Below are 21,009 nucleotides of genomic sequence, written 5' to 3' on the forward strand. Positions count from 1 at the left end.
GCATTGTCTGTGCCTTGGCCAGGTGATACTTCAGCATCTCTTGTGTTTCCCATCCTGCAAAAATACAAAAGAAAAAAACCCAACCAATACCCAAACCACAAGCAAACCAGCATCCATTCCTATTTACCAATAAAGCTGCAGATAAGCAAATTGATCTGGCTTAGTCTCTAGGTGGTATTTATTTCCGAAAGGCAGGCTGAAATCTAGAAATGCATGAGATAAGCATCTGCCTACCCCTTCTCCCCAACTTAGAATCATTGGGATGAGTTTGCCGTCAGCCCCTGGAGTTCAGCCGGCAGACAATTTAGCCATTGTTTTGTCATTTACTTTAAGCGATTTGCGGCTGTATAGGTAGTAAAATACCTCTCCTAGTGCAGCTGCTTGGATTTTTTTTTTTCCCTTGCCTTTTCTCTTCAAGAGCCTTCTAAATAGTTAAGACTTGCTTTTCCACCCACCTGACAACCGTGAACAGCCACAACTTAAAGTCAGCATTACATTGCAAATCAGGGGCACGATTCAAACGAGAAATATTTACTTTATTGCCTGCTCATTTCTCTGCTAAGAGGCGAAAGAAGGCACTCTGCATTTGTTAGGCAGAGTCTAGACATAAGGGGAAAAAACACCGAAGCCTACAATAACAGTTGTGTCTTTCTTTAGTGGGAATGAGCCTGGGATGAGCTCGGCAAAATGGAATTCATGCTGTTTCTTTGGCAGTGACTCGGACACTTTTTAAGTTTGGGGGGTTTTTTCTTTCATTTTCTGGATTTTTTTTTATGAAGATGTTGATTACATGCTTGAATTTGTCATTCTTAGCCTACCCTGTAGTAAGCTGGAAAGCTTCACAATTCTGACTGAAAAGGGAACCAGAACCAAAACTGTCAAGCTGCTGGAGCCGAACAAATGCAAAATAAACAAGTGCATATAGGGAGCCGAACGGATTGGCGGAATATACGGGGCCTGAAGAGCTGAGATACGTCTCCTCTCTTGCAGCTTAACCTTCACAAACGTATATCAAAAGACCCGATTCATTTGCTGAAATTCTCCAAAGCGCAGGGGCACTCTCATCTAATTTACAGGCGGGTCACATCCAAGCACCTTGCATTCTGCATTTGACAATGATTGCTAATGGGCCATTCAACTAAAGTATTTGCTTGTTAACAGGGAACAGAGCATGATAAATGTCCAGCAAGCTTGCGGCCTCCTTCAGCTTTTCAAATGCAGACTGGTGCATATTTATGGCAGGCAAATGACAAAGGGAGAAGCTGAATTACTCTGGCCTTATGCTTTCTGTTCGAACAAGGGTTAAAGTAATTAAAGAAATAATGCAAAAACCGATGTCCTTTGTTTGCCCACCATTATCCAACATTTAGCTTTCGAACCTGCCTGTCACGTCACATTTCGGAGATGTACCGGATCGGGCTCGGCGGGTTTGGGAGAGCCAGAGAGGGGGTCGGGGGGTAATTCTTCTTCACGGGGCCCATCCCGGGCAGAGCAGGCCCGGGCGCCCTGGGCCCCTGCCGAAGCCGCCGCAGGCTCCCCTCGCCTGACGCGCACGTTTTTCACTGACGTACATCAACTCCAAGATGTACTTAAAACACAGAGGTTTTGCCATTTGCACTCCAGTTCCCTAACTGGGGGGAAGAAGACCCCAGCGCCAGCCCCAGGACAGCAGAGGGGCTTGGGGAAACGGGCCCGCGGCCCTCGGTGCGGCTCTGAGGGCCAGGCCTGACGCCAAAATGGCGGCCCAGACCCGGGCGGCTGGGGCTTCAAAACCGAGGCTGGAGAGCGGGCGCACAGAAATTCCCTAAACCTGAAGTGTCCTCAGGGTCACTTTGAATTATTTGTTACTTTTTGTCTTTTTTTTTTTGGTGCTTGTCAATCTTAGCCTGATTTTCAACAGTCTTCGAGCAGACTTAGATGCAGCATTACGAGAGATAATTTTAAATTCCGTATTCAGACGTGTCATTTAGTACTTTGTGTTTCTAGTTGCAAGTAGATAAATATGTTCAAGGCTTCTGTCTAGCTTCTGTCCAACTCCATCAAAATACCTCCAGTGATTTCAGTGAGTATTACATGAGCCTACAAGGGCTTTACATTATAATTGTTTTTTCGTTATAGGCCAAATTTTAATTTTCTTGTAATGAACAAAATCTATCATTTTACTTGAGGAAAGAGAACATCCAGTTGTTTTTTTTTTTCCCCTGTTAACTGTGCTGCAGAGAACTTTCCTTTGATGTGATTATATACTTTGTCAAAGACAGCAAATAAGGGCAGGACCTCTATCTTTTTTGGCAATCCTGGCCAGCCAACACCCAGTGTTTATTGCGGTATCAGCATGATAATTATAATGCAGCTGATTTAAACTTTGATGTAATAGTGTATGCTTTCTTCTGGTCTTAAATGTAGGTTCCGAGCCAAAAAAGATAAAGGCTGGTAGAGGATTATGTTGCTAGGTGAATCATTCCTGATGTATGGCATATACATAACTATAAGATGGGGTTTCTACCTATAGTGTTCTTTTGAAGTGTCTCGTGGTTAATGGCTAAAATAGGATTTACAAGACTTTATTTAGTAGGCTTCAGAGCTGTGTACACTTTAAAGCATAATCAAGTTTTACACATCGTCAACAGAAAATGAGAAATTATATGGCTTGTCTTACGCGGGAGGATAGGTTAGGTGGTGGAATGATACGTTAGGCTGAAAAATCCGTGATGCTGCAAATTACTTCTCACCGTTTTGTTAGCTTTTGTTTGAATAGTGCATTTACTCCGGAACCCAAATCAAAGAACAGCGGTGGGGAAGGTGAACAATGCACTGTAAAGGGAAGTGCATGTTAAAGCTAATAAGAGGGATTTAAAATTTATTATTATTATTAGTTAAAGCCCATTCGCAATTGAATGCTATTTTATTTTGGATTGGGAGTTCTGCCAGACTCCAGCCTGTCAGAGCTCAGAAGACTCAAATCAAGTCCAGGCCTATTTCTGCAGCAAACGGGAATCCTGGCTCCTTGCCTGTGGATTCATTCAGGAAGACCCATCTGGCTTTTGATGTTCTGCAAGTTTGAAGCAGTTTGTTTAAGGAACCTATGCAGCGAGCACTGATGAAAGCACACATAACTGCGCTTCTGACTCTTCGAGTGGTGCATCGTTTCACATTTTCATTTTTGCTGGTGCTTGCCATCTGCTTACCTACTGCCTGAGCAGCAGTTGGTTTCTATACCTGACTGGATAAAAGTGTAAATTTGGAGTTGGGAACATCTTGACTCCTTTTGAGGATTTGCAATCCCATAGCATTCACTGTCCACACTTCGGTTGGTTTCTTGATACTTAATTAATTTCAGTTTAGTTCATAAGCAGGCTAGCTTAATCGCTGCACAACACCTGACCTTTAAGTTTTGTGGGGTTTTCTTTTTCCAAGGTATTTCCAAGCTATATAGATGAGCTGAACAGGGAAGGTCACATTGGCAGGCAAGACTACTAGTCTGCGTGATAAATATTTTGAAAGAGACGATTTTTAGTGGTAATCGTTCCTTCTATCAGACAGTTTTCAGGCACTTTTTGAAGAAAAACAAAAGCCGAATCTTCATAAATTTGTTGCTTATTACAGTCTTTTCCATTCTGTGGATTGGTCTGTGACAGCAAGGCGAGCAAGATGGCACTGATGCCTGACTCAGGAAACCGTCCTTATTGAGAAAATCTTGTGTTAAGCATGTGCTGAATGCTGAATATTTTTGCTGAAGCGGGACGAATTTAAGCATGAGCTGTCTTGAACCAAGGCCAGAGTGAAAAGTTTTTTTGGGGTTGGACAAAAACAGATCTCTCTGAAGCTTCATTACAGTTTTTTTTTATATCAGAAAATGATGTCAGAAGCTACAGCCCTGTCTGCATTTGGGCAGAGTCTTAATTTTCATGTGGCTTGCCAGTAGTCAGCGTAGCCGTACCAATGGTGATACCTTGTGCCGGCTGGGAAGCTCGAGCGGGTCCACCAGCTTTGTTCCTGGAGGTCTGGCTGCAGCAGTAGCTCTGCTGGAACCCAGTTTTCTGTGCTTTTGCTTGCATTTCCGTGTAATGCCAGCAGCACATTTCCACTGATGACTGATTGCTGAGGGCGACCTAGCTGTTCCCAGGAGCCTGGGTGACCCCCTGGGAGAGAACCCAGTTTGCACGGAGTGCACAGGCTGAGCATTTTGTTAAAATGCCAGTGTCTGGCAATTTCAAATTTCAATCAGTGGTTTCAAATGGAGTGGCTGGAGCTCCCGCTGTTCCCAGCCATCTGCTGAACCCCTCTGATGGACTCTTCCACCCGGGGTGGGGATGACCGATCTAGTCTTGAATGCACTTCTGGACCTTTACAGGAGTTTTTAAACTATTCCAGCATCAGTTTAGCTTAGTTTGAGAGGGTTGGACCTGCAGTGGGCCAAAAACTGGTTCTTGGGAGGTCATATATTACTACTGTCTTGGAGGTGGCAGTGGCCACCCAGTTTTATGCTGCTTCTGCAAGTCAGTCAAACTTTGGAAAAGCTGGTATTTAATGTAAGAACGTGGGCTCTCCACACTTGCAAGTGGCTGAATCTTGGGTTTAATGTGAGATGCAAGTGCAGGCTGCTTGTAATCTCCCATTTGGATTTTTGCTCAAGGTCATTTTCTCTCACCTGAAAACTGTCTTTTTAATATAAAGAGGAAAAGGTTGTGGTATAGGACTGATAGAGAGTTGTAACTGGATTCTGAAAATCTTTGCATAACAATGATTTGCCAAAATAGCTTTGGTTTGTCATACAATGCTGTTATTGATTTGGCATAACTTTTCCTGAAAGTTGTGAGCTAACGACTTCTGCTGCTTCCAGTGTTTACTTATGCAGGCAAATGGTATGCAATAATATATTTTCTAACAACTGCAAAGCAGCTGAAATTTTTTCTTTGAATTTGAGATCTAATCACCGATTATTAATGTCTCATCAAGTAACAAGACAGTCCCCGCCCTCTTCTATAGACTTTGCTCGGAGCATGTCTTGGAACAAGACTGTACAGGTGTGAACAAATTGTAGTCAAGAGAAGGAAGACTGCGAACTTTGGTTGGTATCCTTGTATTGTGGCCGACACAAGACATTTGTTTTTGTAATAGGAGCGGTGGAGAAGAGCACAGAATAGCACAGCAATAGAACAATCTGGTTTTATTGTTTCTCTCTTGTGATTTACAGTGCCCTTTTTGAAAAGTAGTTCTTTGGCAAATGCCGGCTGCTCTCTGTCAGCTTTGTAAAAGCAAAGACTTTAGTGACTTGTGTAGGAAGCACACACGGTTTGGTTTGACTTTCCATTCCATGCTAACTACTGCTCTTCAGCTTTTCAGTCAAGCACCATCTTTCTTGGGTTTGGCACACCCTGCTTCTGTGAGCACAGGTCAAGTAGAGCAGTGGGTTTGTGTTAACGCTGAATTCATGGCACAGATTTTTTTTTTTCCCCCCCAAAAAATCCAAGCCATATAAATACCTGATTATCTTTGCTGCAAGAGGAAAGAACTACTTTAATATTCCCAGTAGCATATTTTGAACAACAATTCTTTAATTAAAACAACATTGGTTTCTTCCTGTACTTCATGGCTAGCAAATGAGAGAAAACACCAGTGTTAATATCAAAGGGAGTCAGTTTTCATTACAGTAATGGTTCAATTGTGCAATGCTGTAGGCAGTGAAATTTAATATTATTGTGACTTGTATTGTAATTGTAAGATGACAGAGGAAAATGGATTAAGTTTAAATATAAGTCTACACAGCGGCACATGGACTTTGTCAAATGGAAGCTGAGGGTTGGGGCAGGACAGGTCCCCCTCTGGCTCTGTCATAATGAATTAGTGTTTTGTAAATAACTGGCCACTAGACTGTAGATTTATTACCTTTTGTAGATATAGGTGGACACACGCAGACATACGTGGATTCCGTACTGACTGTAATTGCAGTGCGGAGTTGCAGAACGGGTTTATGCCTGTAGGCTTGCAGGGTATTTGAATGTCTAGGCTTCTTGTCTTCACCTTTCATGAAAGTATTCTTGCCTGCCAGTTTGTGAAGTTTTCTTCTGAAGGGTACACCCATCCTTTCAGCTAAGGGAACGCTAACACATGAACGGCCTCTGACTGGAAAGCCCTTTGTCATTCTTTTCTTCCTGATGAAGAAAACCAAATGCGAGTTGCAGATGAGCTTTGCTTTAGAAAACTCTCCTAGAGAGACAACTAGTGTTAATGAGCAATATCCCCTTCTTTCCGGGTTGCCCATATACATGCAGATGAAAATGGAAGACGGTGATTTAGACCATCCATTCCTGATCTCTTCCATGGAAGATGAGGGACTGTGAAGGCTCGGTATTTTATTTATTCACAGCGCAGGTGAGCAGAAGGTGTCCCCGAGCAGGGCCCGCCGGTGCGGTGGTGTGTAGGGGGGTTCCCGGTGGCTGTACCCTGAGCCCGTACCCCGAGACCCGCTGTGCTGCTCCGGGTGTTGTGCTGAAACCTGTCCTAATGGGGAAGTGCCAAAGGGGGCAGTCACGGGCTGTCCAAAAAAATAGTTATTTTTTAAGGGTCCTTTTTGTGGCAAAAATTGCATTTCTCAATAGGCTTCTAAGCTCCCCTGTTTAAAATAATAATCACATGAAAATCTTCAGTTCGAAAGGCTTACAGATGTGGCCAGAACATATCGTTAAGCATTGCCGGAATGGTGTTTTGCTGTGTGTTATTTCCACGTTCTGTCCCTTAACCCGGTCCTGATACATGCTACATATTTGGAAGGAATCGAAGGAAGGAAGCTTTCGTCAGATATATTTAGGACATAGTTATACTAAGCACTTCTGAAAGAATTCCAACTTTGCTACTCATGTCTGGTTCTCAAGTTGTGCATTACCAGCACCGCGTTTCTGAAAAAACAAAAGAATGCTGAGGCTAGGGGTTTCAGCTTGAAGTACTAAAGTGTGTAGTGGTGGCATGGGTCAAGAGTTGGGCTCTCATCCAGACCCATATGCATCATTTGTCAAGAGGTAACTAGAAAGAGCGACTAATTACAATGCACCTACTGAGTGTTTTCTCTTTCAGAAATTCCTCAGAATAAGCCATTTATACAGATTGGCTGCTGCTCTCCACTGCAGCCACTTGCAGTTTTTAAACTCTATGTAGAAAGCATGTTTCTGCTGAAATGCAATAAAAAGGAGAATGTGCCTGTGTGTGTTTCCATGCTTGTGTAGGAGAGAGAGCGAGCAGTGATTTGAGGAGTGATTCCCTGTTTGCTGAAGCTGAGAAAGTCCAGCACTGGTGTGAGGGTTCATATTTCTGTAAATGCTGATGAAATGTTAATATAATACACTTTAAAATAGAACATTGGTCATATCCATCCTCCCTCCCCCCGCCCCCCCCCCCTTAGTTAGAAGACTGTCCTGAAGCACATTAGCGGTTCTTTTGTGGTAACCGGAATTGATTTAGTAAATGGATCAGAATTCTCTAGTGCTTTAAGTACTTTTAGCAGAGCAGTAATTGCTTTCTGCACAATAATACAAAAAGTTAATTGCTATTAATAGTGCTTTATGTGGAGGTCATGTATGAAAACTGAATATAAAATCTAGATCTTTTTGAAAAAATACCTGTGTCAACTTTGGTAAAAAAACAAATCGTACATCTTCTCAGCATTTCAAGCCTTACCCATGTGGTAGATGTTCTAAGCCAGGCTACATGTCCTTGTGCAAAAACCCCGGATCTCGGTTCTCATTGTAGAGGAAAAACCAAACAGATGGATCTTTGCTCTCAGAGGGTTTTTTTAAGGCAGAGGAAAATGTGCTTCCCTTTTACAGGAGGAAAAACTGCACATCCATTTTTGCACCCTGGATTTACACTGGGGACAGAGGGGTAAAAAGCACAAGTTGGTCTGAAGGTTTTAGTTATGCGAGTGGTTTTTTGCTTTGTTCTGTGAGTGAGAGCCAAGTGGCGAGGGAAAGGGCAGCTTTCCAGCAAAACTAAACCATCTCTTGCAGGCGGCGGTGGTGTCCAGTTGAACCAGACAAGGCCATCTTACAGCAAAACCCTCCCGGCAGCTGCCCGCTGGTGGGCTGAAGGCAGGGAGGGCACTGCCTCTGCTTGGCTGGGTGGGCTGGGAACAGGGGGCTCCTGGCACCCCCGAGTCCATGGCCACCCTGAGATGCCCTGGTCCCCTGGGCAGGAACGGCAGAGTCAGCTGCCTCTGCCGGAGCCCAGGATCGGGGTAGCCCTGAAGGAGAGTCTGCGGCACCTCCTTTGGCTCGTTTCCTTTTCCACGGGATGAATCGCATCCGTAACTTCGTACATCACAGCTTTTAAGGAACCAGGTTTTCTTTTCTCTTAGAGTGTCTCCAAGAGGATGTCTTTGGTGCCGGCTTGCAGGTGACCTTCCGTATCTGCAAAGGGTGGCAGGGGTACGGTTCTTGCCAAGTGTCACGTCTTGGCTGCAGGTTTTGGGCTCTCTCGAGCGCAAGGCGCCTTTAGACTTGTGACCGTCCTAAGCTGGATGGAGCAAAGAAGTGAGTGTCTGTATCTCTGCAACAGCAATAGTCACACCAGTTATTTGGTGAAGGAAGCTCATGACACATCTTTCTAGGAGACCGGTCAGGGCATTTTCTGACATGGTTGAAGAGGGATGGCATCTGTGGGTGTCTCTTTGTACACTGGAAGCTCTGTGCCTTTAAGACTGTGATGAGATGGTACAATTTGGCTGTCAAATCCTGTGGGTCCATGCAAAAAAATGTTTTCTTTGGGGAGAAGTGCATGCACTTTCAGCCCATCCTTGTTTTACGCTTATTAGAAATCCTTTGTTGTATTTTAAATGCGTTCCTCTAGTATTCTTCAAAAGGTAGTGCAATGACTTGTTAAATGAAACAGCTAAAATTTCATACATGCTCCTCATTCCCTGTCCACTTAAAATTTTGAGAAAACGTAATAATGCTGCAGAATAATTCTGTATAGGTTATTAAGATTTCAGTTGTAAACATATTGCATTGTTTTGCCCTACTGGAGTCAATGGAAGTTTTGCAACTGATTTCAGTAAGAATGGGTCCAGGAAAAGGCACCAAGAACAGCATCCATTGGCATGGCTACTCGAGACGCACAAAATGGTGGCACCACTACCCTTTTGTGTCCAGGGTGGTGATTAAAAGAAAATAAACCCTTGACCGTTCCCTTTCTCAGTGCCCTGCAAGCATTTCCCCCAGGTAGTCCCAAAGCAGATGGGCTCCATCAGAGGTGAGGAAGGGGGAGGACAAGGAGGTACCACAAACCCTGGGATGGAGATGAGCTACAGTTTCAGGGGACTCTTTCAAAGCATTTATGGGCTTGCTGCAGGATTTTATTGCAGGAGAGCCTGAGCCCTGAGAAGAGGTTCTTCCCTTCCAGTGGAAGTGAGGAATACCAGTGCTGCAGCTTTAGAAACTTGTGTTATGGTATTTTATAATCTGGTTTTGTATAATGTGGTACTCACCATTAAAGATCTTAAGGGATGAGCGTGAATGTATTTGTTTATTTATTTGTTTGAATTCCATTTAGTTTCTAGCCTGCAAGTCCTATTAATGCAAGTAACCATTGCTTACATTAATGGTTTCATTAACTGTGTGGAAAAATGTTACATATAAATAAAGGTCAGCAGATTAAACTTCTTAAATTTATTTAAATTCAAAACTGTCCCTATTTAGCATGTTCTGTAAAACTTTGTTATAGTATTAAAATAATCTAATAATACTGCACTGGCAAAGAAAAGTAGCTTCCAAAACTCACTTTAAAAATTTAATAATATGAAATGCTGTACTTACTTTGTTTTCAAAGTTTCATTTGTTAGTCTGTGTATAAAACCAGTCTGTCGTCTTGCTGTGTCACACTATGGGAATTTTTCTTGCAGAGACTTCACCTAAGAGTGGTGCCTTTCTTTTTAACGAAATTCCATACCCATTTTGAGGCACTCACTCCACATTAATCTTTTTTGATGAAGCTTTTTTTCCTGTCAGTTCCACAGCAGTTACTGATCCTCTTCTCACTGAATTCACGTTTACTTAATCCATTTAAACTGGAGTGAGATCAGTCCTATAAAATCACCGCTTCTGCAAAAAAGCATTTTGGGTTTACAGCTGGGTGTATACCTTATATCCACATGGCATATCTTTGTATATGATGTTGAATATGACAGAAACTAATGTGAAGGCTCTGTATGGATCAAAGGACTCTGACAGAGAGCTCTGGTCTATGTTTTTGGATTTTAGGCAGTTCAGAGTCTTTGGGAATCGGTAAACTGGTTTTCATCTGGTTCAGCAGGCTGTGATTAGCACACTGCTACTTCACTGAAATCACTAGGACCTTTTCTTGGAATTTTTATTTGCTTTGCATCAAGCTGGTAGGACTTCTGCCTTGCTCAAATATTTCTCCTGTGGACAAAATGATATTTAAAATATGAAAGTTGTTATGTTCTCAAAAGCCAGATGATGAATACATACACAGTTTAATAACCATTCTTTTTAAACAGTAAGGACTTGTATGTGGAATGCTATTCTGTATTCTGTTTCGGTTTGCACTTGTACAAGTAACGGGCTAATGTACTGTGTTATTAGTATTCATGACATTTCCTTAATAAAACTTTTCAATGAATAACTTTATAGTCAGGCTGGTAGTTAAACTTCATAAAGTTAAGTGGGTAGGATTCCCCAACAGAAGGTTTCAGGCTGCATTTTAAGAAGCGTCTTGATTGTTCGCATTTTTAGGGTTATTTTTTTTTACATTAATTTAAAGCTAACTGCCTACACCAATTAGTTCAGGTAAGGTATTAAAGCACAGAAATTTGGCATTGTTTCCCCAGTTAAATAGACAAGACTAGCAACGAGTACTAACATGCTTTCTAAATTTGCATTTATTTTATAATTACTAGGATATAGTTAAAGCTAAGAGTGCACATATATATTTATAGTATGTATATATATATATAGTTTTACAAGTTGGGAAAAGCATGACAACACATTTGTTACATCAGTCAATACTGATTAACAAAATCTCTTTAAGAATTTATTTCTCTAAGAATTTTAACTGTCAATAATCTTACAGTTTCAGAAATGTCTGTGTAGTGAGGAATAGTAGATATTTCAGTGAAAAAGTGCTGACAGGTAAAGTTCTAATTTTTTTTGAGAATTTACTACGATGAAATTAGGCAGGTTTGAGTGGTTATCATTAAGGAAAACCCCTTTATAATTTAATATGGTTGAATGTGCTAACTTTCTCTAAACAAGAAGTAGATTCTTAAGAAATTAGTTGGAAACTGTGCATAATATAAATTTTATTTTTGGTAAAATTTCAAAATAAAATTTAACTTCTCCAGGACTTTGAACGGTAAGGGTACATAAGTGCCAGGAACTGCTGGGCTTTAAAATAAGTGTGGTACAGAAAATTACTGTAACATTGGTGGGAGTGGGGAACAGACTGCTCTGTTCCTATTTTCTGTTCGTGTCTCGTGACTTTTTGGTCTAATATAGTACTTATTTTTAAAAAGGTTTGGGAACTCTGCATGTTGCTGTTATTTGATAAGTGGCCTGACTAGTTGGACGTGGGGGAGGGATTCACATCCATGGGCTTTGTACAGATGTCAAATGTCACCTGCAATACACCAGTTTTGGGCTGACAGTAAAAAATGCCCTCTGTATCCAAAAGTGCGAAACAGAAAGCGCACTAATTTCATCGTACAGCTTTTACTGTACTTAATATACTTTTCTGGGCTTTCTCATGGTAAACACTAGGTTATTAATTGCAAGCAAGATTCTTCAAATGCTTTAGTATGACTATATCTGACTGCCAACAGAAATGAGTCGGGAAACTCGCTAAGCTTTTCTCCTAAGTTTCTGAAGTTGGGGTACAGGGGCCTGTACTGGCATGTAGGTTTCTCAGTAAAGAACATTGAGAGCTGAAAAGCAGAAAATTAGAAGGTTATCTTTTTATAGAAAGCAATGGTTCCAGTGCTGTCTCTATCCCAACTGCTCAAAGAGCGCGTCACTGTCCCAAGCGACCGCTGGAGTAGAGCAGCTTCCTCGGGATCAGTCACAGGATTCTGAAAACCTCTTGCTCCGACTTTATTATATTTCTGTTTGGGGGAAAAAAAAAATATCTAATTAATTGAAGGCACATTCTGATCAGACTTTAAAAGCCAGTTCATTAACTTTATTTTTACAGATGCCATCCTGCAAACATTTCATAAGTGTTGATGCTACCTCAGAATGCTTAAGGCTACCTTAGCACTTGCAGAAATAAAGATTCAGAAGTAATCCTGAAGTTTTTGTTAACCTCTACCAAGGCTGAATGTACACTGTCCTTTTTTTTTCCCCCTGGTATAAGGTTTTCAAAAACAGGATCATAAAACAGTAGTCGTAATCCTCCTGACATTTAATAAATAGCTTCAGAAAATGCTTAGTACCCAGCAAATGACTTATTTAAAGTCTTCATGAAAATACAATAGCAAAAGTACTATACTAATGCAGGGATAATCATCATGCCTACTACTAATAGGCCACTGTAAGTTTTGTGGTCGAACTGAAATGCGTGAGGTGAAACTTTTTTATTCTCTCCATCCATATTTGTGCTTTATTGTTGTAAGAAAATCAGGAAAGTAGATTGGAAAAATATCTTTCTTGCAAAGGTCACGATCAAAACTGCAAACTGTGGAAAAAATTTCAATACAATCAAGTTCTCAGATTAATTCTTTCATTTTCAGCCTTTTTTCTTTCCTAATCCCACCAGCCTTAGATCCTACAAGCTCAGACCCTCAAGTGGAAGGAGATTTACCGAGTTCAGTTCTCAAACCGAACAGACTTCAGAGCCATAGCGAGAATATTCCCCTGCCATAAAGTCTTAACAACGAGTGCGTCGGTTTAAAGCTCCTGTAAAATGTGTTTTAGCTGTCTGTTGGGGGTGGTTCTGTCCTCTACCTTTTACGGGGCAATTCCTGGCTGCTTCCCCAGGGCACACAGCGGTGCTGTCTGTCCGGTAGCCGTTTCTGAGGGTGACCTGGCACGCCGTCTCTGCACCCGTCCTGTTGGCACTCGGAGTTTGCATGGAAAGCGTGTACCGCTGCTGCTTCATTACACACACCTATATGTACACAAAATCTAAAATTAGAATCGGTGGGGGTTTGTTTTTCAGGGCAGCATTTAGGTCATATTATTGATAATGACAGACAGGTGCACGTTTCTGACCATATGAATTTCGTATTTATTATGCATGGGAATCTAAATCGATTAATCTAGAAGCGAAGATCCGGTCCTCTGAAATGTCACGTGTTTCATATTACACATTCCCATTATGTGAAGAAGAATTACTAGCAAGAAGAAATATTTGCAGCGGTGGGATCACAGAGTGACCGGCCTTTGTCCTGGCATGCGGATGGGGGGAATCCGAGTAATTTTCTTTCTGGTACAACACCGCCACACAGCAGCGAAGCAAAATGGGGCTGTGGTCAGATAAGGTGATAGAGTCAGTCGCAGGTGATGGAGATCAGCTCAGAAACTCTGTCCTTTTGCCTTTGCCCAGTCAGAGTCGATCCCTGAGGAGAGTCCAAGTCCGGATCCGTGCTGCTCCCTTGGGAATGTTTGCAGAGCTGGGCTCCCCACCGTCGTCCCTCACCAGGGCGCTGGCTCCACGGAGGATGCGTTTCCACCTTTCCATTTGTTTCACCCTTCTGGCTTTCGGGAGGTGGTGGTCACTCATTCCTTCAGCGTCTCCCGAAACTGGAGGAGGAGGCACGGCTTGGCCCCGTCTCCAGCGCGTCTCAGTCTGAACAGCCATGGCCAGGGCTCGTTTCTGTAGTCTGGAAATTAGACCGCGCAACACAAAAGAGCGCAGTGATTTATACATCAACGGTCGCTTTTCTTGCCATAACGTTTCATTGTTCTTTTTCCCTAAATCTGTAATTACGTGTATTTGTCCTGCTACATGTTGCTTCACAACAAATATAATTCTTACACAGGTTTTGTGAGTGAAAATAATCCGGCTCAATTGGCACAGATGATGAACTTGCCTTGTGTGGGAGCAAGCAGTTGTAAATGATGGATTTGAAATTTGGGGCGTCACATCATCCTTTTTTCTAATTTAGCAAGTTCTCCCCCAGCACTACTACATGCTGGTGGGCTCCTTTAGCCAAGCCAGAGGCTGGAGGTCACCGATGCCTACAGCTTTGTTCTTCTTGGGCCTTAATACTCTAATTTAGAGTTTCCAGGAAGGCTGCCTGTGAATAAGCCAGATTTACTATGTGTGCTGTTTAAATGCTAGCACTTGGAGAAGGGTGTTCATTAGGCGGCAATTGTTTCAGTTGGTTTTTCAGGCCGATTCTCCATTAAGGAAGATCTTTGGAAAAGGCTGGCAGGCAGGAGAAAGAGGAAAGAAAGTCAGTCTTTTAGGTCTGTGCATTCGAGGATGTTGTGTCATTGGCTGTAGTTCTAAAACACGCACTTCTTGGCCTTAATTGGAACAAATACATCTTACGGAGAAAGAAACAAACAAACCTGCTGTGGCTTTCGTCCTTGTGAGAACAAGGCTCCTCATTTTGTGGATGAATCAATACTATAAGTAATTATTTATATTTTTCTTTCCTGGAGAAGTGGTGAAGTTTGCCTATTAATTAACACGAGTAGGAAAGATACAATATTGAGTCTAACCCCAAACATTAAAGCTCACTGCCAGTTTGTGCAAGAAGTCTTCATCTATACTAAAGGGGCAGAAGCACACCCATGTTTCACTTGTAGCACAAGAAATTTAAAAAGCTAAAATAATTACGGTAATGGTGGAGTTTATGAAGGGAAGAAATCATTGTAGTGTAGCAGTTACACTGTCTCAGAGGCATGTTTTATCAGAAGCATGTGTGGTCCTTGGGTCAGGTAGATCTCTGTCCACCCCAGGTCTGTAAGCATGATCCTGGTGAGTGACTGATGTTCCTTTGTGTTGTGCTAGTAATATCAATCAGCATCTTAATATGTTGTGAACTCTTAAAGTCTAAGTTGTTTCCTTTCCCACATGGCTGCTCAGGGGGTTTGAAAGATTATTCTTGTCGTTCTCCCATGTCCAAAATTAGCAAAATACGTGCAAGAATAAGAGAAATGTTACCAAAGCAGAAAAACAGGATTGTAGCCCACCAGAGGTTGTACTAGCTGCTGTAAATGGCCAAATGTGGAAGAAACGGCAGTGCCTGCCAGAGATGTAAAACCTACCTGAGTTCCCCAAACCAGGGTAAGGACCATAAGACTCAATCCATCTGTAATTTCGAAGATCTAAATAAACATTTTGTTCATACTAAATTGAGTCAGGCCCAAAGTATTAAGATCTGGTTTGCTCAGTGTGTCATTTTGGTTTTGTAAACTATGTGTTTGTTCCTTTTTGTCCACTGCAATTGCTACTTTTCTGGATGGGAGTTTATCAAGTGTCTCACATTTTCCTTTTTTTTTTTTTTTCCTCTCCCTCTCTCTTTTTTCTCCTGTTTTCCTGGTTTAGATTCCTTCCTGGACAAGGATTGGTACTATATCCACAAATAGGAGACAAACTGGATATTATATGCCCAAAAGTGGACTCTAAAACTGTTGGCCAGTATGAATATTATAAGGTCTACATGGTTGATAAAGACCAAGCAGATAGCTGTGCTATTAAAAAGGACAATACACCTCTACTCAACTGTGCCAAGCCAGATCAAGATGTTAAGTTTACCATCAAGTTTCAAGAGTTCAGTCCTAATCTCTGGGGCCTGGAATTTCAGAAGAACAAAGATTATTACGTCATATGTAAGTTCAAATTTTCAGTTGTTCATTCCTTTAAATGTAATTGTTTGTTCATATGTTGCCTTGTACATTATAAGCAAACAAAGAATATGAATGGGTTTGTATTTTTTTCTCTGGAAATATTTTCTTGCCAGCGTATTTTTGACATTGTTGCTGACTTCCATGGGGGCTCTGTCTCCTTGGTCCTTGGTTTGTGTAAATCCAATTAGATTGCATTTCTATGCCCGTAAAGGGCTTCTCCTTTTGCGCACAATATTGTCTCCTGTATTCACACCGAAAGTTGCATGCAGCTAAACCACGATGTCTCCTGCTCGCAGCCCTGGCAGTGTGCCGTGCGACTGGCCTTGCCCTCGGGTGGTCGTACACCAGGAGGAGCGGTGGGGTGGCCCGCCGTTCCGAGCTGAGGCGTTCTGCCGGAGGTGGCTGGCCGTTGCTCCAAGTGGTCCAGGGATTCTCGCAGGAAACACCTTTTCGGTGCCAACTTTGACAGTACAATTTCCCCACGAGGATTACTGGTGGGCTCTAGTTGAGCATGCCTAGCCGCAATACATATCTACTGCGTCCAGACAGTAGCTAGGAGCGTTCTTGGGCAAAACCTAGGCTGGGATGATCTTGAATTTCCTCCTTTTTCATGGTCCTGGACTTGTAAAAAGAATGCGGGTGATACAGGCCCGTGTCCAACAATATAAACGTTGTGCGAGTTTTAGTCTGATCAGGGGTTTATGGCTGAAAGTGAGCCTGGAGGTAACCGCTGTGTTTAGTGATTCAAATTAGTTATGATGTGTAAAGTTAATGATGTGAATCAGGAGTTAGCATAAGCTGAGACCTCAGCAGTGCAACAGCAATTTACATTCGTTTAGGTTTTGTCATTGTAATACTATGGTCTGTGGATCTCGTTTGGCCCCATGGGGACTTTTGAAGTCTTGAGCAAGGATCACCAGTTAGTAGGAGACGGACAAATTCCGTGCCTTGGCTTTTCTGCAGTTATGAGGAAGTTAGGTACTGGCGTGTCTTATTTCATAGAATCATAGAATGGTTTGGGTTGGAAAGGACCTTTAAAGATCATTTAGTCCAACCCACCCTGCCATGGGCAGGGATGTCTCCAACTCGATCAGGTTGCTCAGAGCCCCGTCCAACCTGACCTGGAATGTTCGGGGATGGGGCATTGACCACCTCTCTGGGCAACCTGTGCCGGTGTTTCACCACTCTGATCTTAAAAAATGTCTTCCTAATGCCTAGTCTAAATCTACCCTCTTTTAGTTTAAACCCATTACCTCTTGTCCTATTGCAACAGGCCCTGCTAAAAAGTTTGTCCCCAAACACATTTCTGCCACCTGCTTGAAAACCGGAGGGCTGATAACTATTTCATGTAAAGTCTGCCACTCTAAATATTTCTTAATTTCGTAATTAAAATTATTGGTAATTTTACAAGTGCTCTGAGCAAGTACTTTTAAAATGGAAATGGCATTTAATACAAATTAATGCTCCCTTCCCAGTTACATCCATAATGGTACACACTGTATAAAACAGGTTGTATGTCACAGAAACTAAGAATTCACTGTATTAAATATTAAATGTAGAAATTACTAAATAACAGTTGTGGGAGATATAAAATACCATTCTTTGGATTTTCAGGTTTGACAAAAAGATCAGTTAATATAGGCTCTTTCTCTGTTTAGTCGGGGGTATATAAAAACCTGATCCCACTTACACAGCATTTAACTTTGACAAACTTCCCACTGAATTCCAGTGAGATTTACTGGGGTAAAAGCTGCAAGTTTAGATGCTGAGAGACAGTTGTCTGTAACTCCAGTGAAAATGTGTAGCGTAAAATGACCACACTGAAATAGCTGGCTTTAATGATGAAATATGTTCAGTCTTTAATGCTGCTTTTAAAAACATCCACAGCAGACCAGCTGTAGTGGAACAAATGGCACTGTTACAATTATTACCTGAAAATTATGGGCACAAATGGAGCTTTCTGATACCCAGGCAGTTCTGTCATATCTATGTCATGGATTTACCCAGAGAATTATTAAATATGTCTCATTTTCATTAGTTTTGTATAATTGTTTCATTATAGCAATAAGACATAATAGACGTTGCATTTCCTGGAAGATTACAGTATAGTTTGGTTGAAAGAACTTGCTCAGCCTTCAGCCTAATGCCTCAAAAATCACACTGGCCTTGCAGTAATACTGGAGTGCCTTAGGATATTGCTTTCCCTGCTCATTCTGGCATAAACAAATGGCTAATTTATCACTATATTGCTAGCATACTAACTGAGCTGCAGCAGGGGTACCCGTACATTTTAATAGGTTGGACAAAAAAAACCCTCAACCCTGAAAACCCAGCCATCCTGAAGCTAAAATTCTCGCTTTTCTATCATTCAGGGAGAAAACAATGAACTCAGTGATGTTGGTCTCAGAAACACTAAGAGGGGTAGAAAACTAGGCCAGGGCTCAGCTAGGACACCATTTTACAGCGATACCGGAGCTAGATAGGATTTTAACAGCTTGTGTTCAAAAGCTCATGACCCGACACAGCCTTGTCAGATGCAAGTTCTGGTAGTCAGGGCATTTACTGTCATTTTTATAAGTAATATAATACATCTTAATCATGTACGCAAATCAGGCCGCGAATTGTTTGCATACATCCCTATTCCCAGACCTGTAATTTAACAGGTGTGCTCGGGCCCCAAAGGGGAGTGCACTGGGTCTCCCACCGACTCCAATACTGCTCTTTCTTTCTTCCTTTCTTTCTCTTTCTTCCTTTCTTTCTCTTTCTTCCTTTCTTTCTTTCTTCCTTTCTTTCTTTTTTTCTTTTCTTTCTTTCTTTCTTTCTTTTCTGTTTGTTCAGGAGTTTTGAGTTTTGTTTTAATTTATTAAGGGCCTTTTTTGCGGGTCGGGAGTGCTGTCAAGTGAAAGCAATGACGCATTTTGTGTGCCAGCTTTTGATTTTGAAGTATTTTAGGATCTTGTATTCCCTCGACTAAGGGGCATCAAACAAACCTGACACAAGAGTTTACTGAGCCCAGCATCTTTGCAGTGCTTGCTATGGCTGCGTCTGCAGCCTAATCTCACGCTGTTTATGCTGGCAAGCTGTTGTCAGCCCTTTAAGTATTTAGTGCATTGTCATGTACCTTTATCAACTTGCCATTATTTGAAAACACAGTTTGTTTTCCTGAGGTAATAGTGTGTGGTTTGTGGAGCTGTATTAAACAGTAAAATCTCTATTCAGATTAGGGGGTTAGTCATTTGGGGATGAGGAGTTGTAACACAGGGTGAAGCAGCTTCCTGAACCCTGTGTACTTTTAGGGAAATGTGATTGTACTGGAATTCTTCAAGCCATAATTTTTATATCATCCAGATGTATTTGTGATAGGTGTAGCAGAAAGAGATCTTTTCTACTCAATACTCCCTTGGTCTAAGCATATAAAAGATGCAACTTTTCTCATTCCACAATTCACTTTTTTTTTAAAGTAAAAATGTAGGTGGGTTTCTGATACATTTAATGGTTCTTTAATCCAAAAATAATCTAATCCACTTCTTGGCAAGATATTCCTCAATATGAGTGTCAGGGTCCAAAGAGTTAATTCTGTGAACAGCAGTACTTGGTAAAATGATACTGATGGTATTGTGAAAGTGAATAAATGATGTAACAGAGTGTCCTTGCTTTTCTTTTCTTTGCCATCATCAATTTTTGGTTACTGGGAAATTAATAGATTCATTTTCCTACAGTTACCTGATTTCTTTTCAGCAGAACTGGAGAAGGTCAAATGTACTCGAGATCTCAGAAGTATTAATGTTAGATTATCCTAAAATATGCGACCATTTAGCTAACATATCGTGAGTCTCTAAGGAAATCCTTAATCAGATGCATGAAGGAAGATACATCATGCCCAACAACATAAATATCTTCGCAAAGGGCAAAGTTAAGCAGAGGAAGGGTGTGCAGATTTGCGACTCTGATGTTTGCATTAAAAAGTCTTTGTGTGTCTTTGCATGGTGAGGGAATGAAGTATAATTTTCTGCTGTTGTGGATGGCTCAGAAGGAGCAACGAGTGTCTTCTCGGTACTAGGGGAGTGATCTGCACGTACTTGGGTGGTGGCGTAAGCGCGTGCTTCAGCACCTCTCTCAGACGCAGCGTTTCTCGTACGGCAGGGGGACGTGTTAGCATCGCGCAAGCATATACGGTACGCCAGAGATGTTTACTTTGGGCGAACAGGAGTTGCCCTGAGCCCTTCCCGACAAATTTTGGCCCTGGGTCAGAGGGCACGGAGAGCGCGGCGGTCCCCTGGGCGCGCGAAGCCTGCCAGGAGCTGCGCCGGAGGGAAGGCGGCAGTGCCGCTCGCCTCCCGGCCGCCCTCGCGCTCCGGAGATCGCGTGGCCCAGCGAGCACCTCCCCTGCTCTCTTCGGCTCTTCCTTTGCGTAAGTAAAGCGAGGATTACGGGCTGGCATCATCAGCGTTAAAAGATAAGTCGCCTGCGATGAAGTCTTCGCCTGTTCAAAATTTGCGAAGGAATGGCTTGAGACTCGGGGAGAGGCTACAGCGTGGTCCGAGGAAAGGTTCCTCGCAAACGCTTGCTCTGCCTGCGACCTCGTTAGCCAAGCTTGCCAAGCTAACGATGCTCGTTGGCTTTGACATTGGCAAAACGGAGTGCGCAGCTTCCCTTACATGTTTTTTGTCAACTTTTTTCAAGTGACCCACTTACATAATTGGCCTCTGGCTTAAGTTAAAAAACATATATATACACACACACACACACACACATATATATATATTTGATCCCTGACTGATTTAAAGGTTTATACTGGCTAGTAGCGCTACGTTTTGGATAACTGCTTTAATGGTACTGTGGCTTTTAAAATTGAAACAGTCATTCTGAAACTTAAGCATTAGCTGGGTTTGAAAAAAATCACAAGGCTTTTTATGTTTTCACTTTGTCATTCTGTTACAATTAAAGGGCAATAACTGTCTGAGGAAGAACACATTAAAGGACAGTATAGATTGTGCCCTGAAATACGGCCCAGCTGGGAAGAATAAATCTCTTTGCGTGGCCAAATAGATTTACATTAAAATGTTATTTTAGTATTCTGACCAAACAGTTTAAGCGCTGGTTGATCTGGCTGGCTGGGCGTTCTGACACCTCTCTCAGGCAGGTTTCAGTCCGCAGCCCCCTGCAACCTCCCGAACACCTAGTGAGAGCTACCCGAAGGCAA

The 21,009-nt window shown here is 42.2% G+C and overlaps 1 protein-coding gene across 1 annotated transcript in view; it reads left to right on the top strand.

Moving 5' to 3' along the window:
- Nucleotides 1–21,009, top strand: part of EFNB2 (ephrin B2) — a 44,572-nt gene that overhangs the window by 5,820 nt on the left and 17,743 nt on the right. Inside the window, exon 2 of the mRNA XM_069802353.1 lies at nt 15,505–15,788. Coding sequence (XP_069658454.1) covers nt 15,505–15,788 — 284 coding nt within the window. The remainder of the gene's footprint in view (nt 1–15,504; nt 15,789–21,009) is intronic.

Source organism: Haliaeetus albicilla, chromosome 15, assembly GCF_947461875.1.
Source record: "Haliaeetus albicilla chromosome 15, bHalAlb1.1, whole genome shotgun sequence".
NCBI lineage: Eukaryota > Metazoa > Chordata > Aves > Accipitriformes > Accipitridae > Haliaeetus > Haliaeetus albicilla.